Source organism: Trichechus manatus, unplaced genomic scaffold (genome assembly GCF_000243295.1).
Source record: "Trichechus manatus latirostris isolate Lorelei unplaced genomic scaffold, TriManLat1.0 scaffold01761, whole genome shotgun sequence".
Taxonomy (NCBI): domain Eukaryota; kingdom Metazoa; phylum Chordata; class Mammalia; order Sirenia; family Trichechidae; genus Trichechus; species Trichechus manatus.
The window spans coordinates 1-5,611 of record NW_004445697.1 but is presented as its reverse complement, the minus strand read 5'-3'; the positions used below and the strand labels follow the sequence as shown (position 1 = coordinate 5,611).

The following is a 5,611-nucleotide window of genomic DNA, read 5'->3' as shown; positions in this document are numbered from 1 at the left end:
GGGAATGGAATTGGCAAGAGTTGCACCAGAGGCTGCAACTCAATCACTTGATAAATGTGCCTGGAGGCGGGTGGTGGGTACAGTAGACTTTGCTGTTTCCTTAGTTATTCCTTTTGGTGTGTCTGAAATAGGACACCCTTTCTTTAAGAGTCATCGTGGGGAGTGGGAGAGGGACTTAGCCAGACACAGGCAGGGAGAGTGGAGGGACAGCTTGACAGCAGTGATCACAGGTTTACAGTAGAGCCAGTCTGCCCTGCTCTGTAGCCTTCTCCAGCAGTGTAGGCTTCTCAGGTGAAGGCTCAGAAAAATCTGCCTTTGAGTTCCTGCAGGCAAAATGTGTTCATACACTCGAGGCCTCTACTGGAAATCAGCCAGAATAGGACGTTCTAGAGAGAGACAGACAGAGACAGAGAGAGAGAGGGAGAAACAGAAAGACAGAGGGGGCAACAGAAAGACAGATGAGTATGAGTGGGAAAGGGAGGAGGGGAGGTAGGTAAGGGATGGAAGCCTGTTGCAATAGGGGTTGGGTAGAAGCACGGGAAATTCTTACACTCGAGGGCCTTCTAGAAACCCAGGAAGGGACCACTCCCTAGATATCAAGGATGCTCCCCGCTCAGTAAAGCTGCGAAGCAGTAGTGTCAGGGAAAAACATGGCAAACAACTGGTGTGCCACATTGCTGCCGCCACTACTCCGATACCAGGGTTAGACATTTGGTGCACGTCCTTCCAGACCTTTAAAAAAAATACACACGTAAGTACTCGCAAACAACATGTAGAATTATGTTGCATTTTTAAATTTAGGGGTTTGTGATCAAGGCTATGCATTGGTCTGCAGCTTGCTTTATGCAGTCATCAGAGTGCTTCAGAAATCTATGTTCACACAGCCCCGTTTGTGCCTTTTGACTGCCAGATGTTAATCTACTGATGCATATGCCAAGGAGCCCTGCTGGTGCAGTGGTTAGACGCTCGGCTGCTAACCGAAAGGTCGGCGGTTCGTACCCGCCAGCCGCTCGCTCGGCGGGAAGAAGATGTGGCGGTCTGCTTCGGTAAAGATTTACAGCCCTGGAAACCTCATGGGTCAGTTCTACTCTGTCCTGTAGGGTCGCTGTGAGTCGGAATCCACTCGACGGCAGTGGGTTTGGGTTTGGTTTTGGATGCATATGCCACATTGCATTCATCCACGACCTCACTGATGGATTGTTCCCAGTTTTCCCTCTTGCCAACACCCTTGTGCATGTGTCCTTACGCACACGGAGTGCCAGTGTTTCTCCAGATGTACCCAGCAGTGGATCTGCTGGGTCATAGAGGGGATGGGCATTTTTCAGTTTTCAGAGTTTCCGGTCAAACATGGACTCTGGAGCCAGACTGCCTGGTTTCAGTCCTGTCGCTGATACTGACAGGCTGAGTGACCCTGGGCAAGTTGCTGAACCTCTCTGTGCCTCTTTCCTCGCCTGCGAGAGGGCGATAACAGCAGGAACTTTGATCATAGGATTCTTGTGAGGATTAGTACATCTGTATCTACGGTGCTGAGAAGAGTGCCAGGCCCATAGTAAGTGTCTATAACTTGCTACTCATAGACTCTGCAAATTATCCCTCCCAAATGGTTGTCCCAACGTACACGCTCCCCGGGAGTGTGCAGATGCACTGGTTTCCTGAAAACCTCTCCAACCCTTGGGATCGTTAAGCTCTTTAATTGTTGCAAGCCTGGTGTGTGAAAAGTGTTTTTGCGGTTTTTAGTTTGCATCTCCATGATCGGGGATGGGGAGCATCTTTCGGGGTATGCACTGACCATTGGGGTTCTCTCTCCTTTGACTTAACAGTGGCGGGGGGGTTGGGGGGTGGGGTGGGGAGCAGTAGGGCAAACTCCGGCCTGCTGGCTAAAACCGACCCGCCAGTAAACTTTCAGTGGAGCACAGGCACGCCGACTCATTTACCTCTCGTCTGTAGCTGCAGTCTTTCCCGCCAAAAGTGCGGAGCCGAGCAGTTGTCACGGAGACAGAACGGCCTGCAAATCATAAAATATTTACTATCTGTAAGCATTCGGCTGCTAACCACAGGTCGGCAGTTCGAATCCACCAGCTGCTCCTTGGAAACGCTATGGCGCGGTTCCACCCTGTCCTATAGGGTCGCTATGAGTTGGAATCAACTGGAGGGCTCAGTGGGTTTGCTTTTGTTTTTTGAACCCTGGTGGCGTAGTGGTTAAGTCCTACCGCTGCTAACCAAAAGGTCGGCAGTTTGAATCCACCAGGCGCTCCTTGGAAACTCTATGGGGCAGTTCTACTCTGTCCTATAGGGTCGCTGTGAGTCGGAATCGACTCGACGGCAACGGGTTTTCCAGAAAAGGTATGCCGACCCCTGATTAGGAACGGTTGGCTTCCTTTGCCTGTTTTCCTATGAGGTTGTAGTGTGTTGGAAAGCAGGCTTGCGAATACTTTCTGTCCTAGGTGCTCCACGTTCTTCGTTCCATTTAACCCCCTATGGCTCCTCGAGACAGGACCTGCCATTTCCCGGTTCCACAGACTGGAAACCGAGGCTCAGACAAGTGACCCTCATTCGTCGGGAGAGTCACAGCCAGAGGAGGCGAGACAGGAAGAGGCAGGACCAGGGCCGTGAAAACCCAGCCTAACCACCGGATTGGCTTCGACCTGCCGGATGCACTTCCGAGGGAACCAAACGCCCTCGTCCTTATTGGTTAAGGCCTCGAGGGGCGGGCCAACAAGGCGCCCGCCGGTTGGCTGGGAGAGGACACGTGAGACCGCCTGGACGCGGGCTTCGAAGGCGCGGAGGCCGCGCGTCGTTTGTGGCGATCGTCCTCGTGCGGCCGTTGTGGTGACGTCGCCGGCGCCCTCCGGAGGCCTCGCTTCGGCCTCGCGCGGCCCGGCTCTCCCGCTGCGACAAGGACGATCGTCTGCCCGCACCGGCGACATGAGCTCCCCGGATAAAGCGTCTGTTTGGGGGGCGGGTGTCGGCCCAGAGGGAGGGGAGCGGGGCGGCGTCCACCGGGCCGGCCCTGGAGGCCCGCGGGGGCCCGGACTGGGCCTTGATCGGGGGGCGTCGCGCGGCGGCGAGAGCGAGGGCGGGCTCCCTGTCCCGGCGGGCTTCGAGGCCGAAAGGGAAGTGATGGGAGCGGGAGGGGCCGTGCTGTGGGGCCGGGAAGGCCGACCCTGCTCGCCGACCGACGAGAAGGAGGATGCTCTGGACTACATGTCCCACTTTGAAGAGGCTGAAGATTTTGCGGCCATCGCGCGGCACTTGACCGACTGGGATACACTAGGGGTCCGGAGAAACCCATCCCCAGAAAGCAGCTCCGCTCAGGTATCTATCATTTGGGCGGACGTAGACACAGGCCCCAAGGGTAGACACGCACCTGCCCCTAGCTGTGTAGGATCGCAGCGGGCGTCTCCCACCCCTCTCACCCTCAGTGGGCCCGAGGGAGGCCGGGCCCGGGGAAACGCTGAAAGAGGCACTGAAAGTAGGTTGAATATCACTGTTGATTTCCAGCGGCCCTCGACGGAGTCTTCTGACCCCGAGTCATCGGATGAGTTCAGTGAGATACAGCTGATGAGGGTGAGCATTTACCCCAAAGCGGCAGGCCAGGCAAAGTCCAGCAGCCTCGAGGATCCTGGGGACGAACCCAGGCACTCAAATCCCCACGACTCGGGGAACTTCCTTCGCGTGCCAGGCTCTCTGCGGGCCCCCACTCCACGGGGATTCCCTTCAGCCGCAGAAAGGCGGCCTGACATGTCTTCATTCAAGAAAATGCAAAGTGTGGTCTGGGGCAAGAGAGGGGGCAGGCCCAGCTACCCAGGCGCTGCTGCTGCTGCTGCTGCTGCAGGCGCCTTGCCCCGGGCCACTCCTAGAAGGAAGGTGGCCCAGGAAAAGAAATCCCTAAGTTGTGCCTCAAAAGTTGTCCTGGGGAGAAAGCCCCCGGCCTTGCCTTCATGGGGGCAGAGAATCTGCAGAGGCCCCCCGGATCCAGCCACCTTCCCCCCAATCTCTGGCGTTCCACTGCTTGCGAGAGCCAAGAGGTACTCCTCGGTCCCTTCGGGGCCCGGGCAGCCCAAACTCGCCAATGCTGGGAAGAAACCTGTGGCAGGCAGGACAAGGGAGTTGGGTCCGGTGGCCGAAGACAGCGACCCAAACAGAGATCCAGTCCCAAAGGGTCAGGTGAGTCGGCCTTCCTCCCCCTCTCCCCACGCCCTCTATGCCTCCCGCTCCCGCATCCCCAACACACAGGTCTTCACACATGCTCCTTCTGTCCTCTGTTCCGGAGTTGTCACTGGGCGCCGAGGCCATCAGTGTGCCAAATCGGGCTCATTTTCATAGGGGCAAACGTTGAGACGGCACTTGATACGTGCCAGGCACCATTCTCAATGCTTTGCACACGCTTTGGGCCTCCTCCCCAGAGAGGGGCTGGCAAAGAAGGGAGGGCAGGCAGCTGATTTGGATCAGCCACCCCCGTAAAGGTTGGGCCACTGCGCCTCAGTGTTGAGACCATTGGCTTCCTTTCTAGCTGTTTCCCCTGAACCTTCCTTGTAGGGGACCCAGGCTTCCTCAGTTGCCCCACTTTCCTCCCTGGCTCAGCTCTGCCTCCTGGCCTGGGGGAGAAAGTGCTAAGGAGATTAGCCTCTTGATTCCTTTCCCTGTTCATACCCTGCCTCACCCAGCCCCCTAGCACCCCCCTCCCACTCACCCCCCAAATAAGTCAGAAAGTTTTCTTTTAGCTTCCAACAAGCAAGCCAGGGCCATCTTGCCTCTCCGTGCATCGAGGAGATGGCAGCAGTGGAGAACCCAACACCAGGGCTCCCCAAGTAACAGGAGTCTCACAGCTCTTGGCCGTGAACCAGGGAGCCGCCAGGCCCAGGGAGCCTGCACCCTCAGGTGACTCTCGTGGGATTGATATGTGTGGAGCGGGAAGGGGACACGGAGGGAGGGCTCCGGTCCTGTCACTTGTAAGGCCTAAGCCTTGCTCCCAGGCCTCTCTGGCTCCCGAGACAGCTCTCGCGCAGGAAGTAGGATGCAGACAGGGCTGGCCTTAAGCCACAGTGTCCTTTGCGTGGAGTTTGTGTGGTGGGGGTGGTTTGTAGCTGTAGCCCCAACTCCAACTCCAGAAGTAGGCTTTCAGCAGGGCAACGCCTTTTCCGTTAGGTTCTATTCAAGCACATCCTCACGCCGAGGGTGAGCCACAGTCCTTGAGGCCACGTTCCCAGATGGGCTGAGACTGGGGGACAGGGAAGGGAGGCCCAGAGAGAAGGTTGGAGCTGCTGGGCAGAGCAGGGGCAACTTGTTGCCAGCAGAGGGTGGTGCTGCCTCGCTGTAGATCCTGCTAGGTCCTTTACACCTCACTCCTAGGCTCTGAAGCTGGATTTTGTGTTCTCTTTCAGGTGACCAGGGGCCACCTGCAAATCCCCCGAGACAGGAGAGGCAGCCACAGCAGCTGCCTCTGCTGCTGCTGCCGCCGCCGCCGCCGCCTCCACCTGGAGAACAGCGCTGCCCTCGGGTAATCCCCTCTCTTACCCCTAGAAATGCAGGTCCAAACTAGATGATGGGATCTGCGTCTAGGTTAAACTGATCCTGTGTCGCCCCCCCTCTCCACACCGCACGGAGGGTG

General features: G+C 57.2%; 1 protein-coding gene across 1 annotated transcript; it reads left to right on the top strand.

The window, feature by feature from the left end:
• Positions 1-2,925: 2,925 nt before the first annotated feature.
• On the top strand, positions 2,926-5,500 carry LOC101344281 (uncharacterized protein CXorf49 homolog; the record flags this gene model as incomplete). Its single annotated transcript, XM_012560001.1, has 3 exons — positions 2,926-4,167; positions 4,725-4,881; positions 5,385-5,500. Coding segments are annotated over exons 1-3 (1,515 nt in total), but the record flags the coding sequence as incomplete, so codon positions are not given.
• Positions 5,501-5,611: the final 111 nt, after the last annotated feature.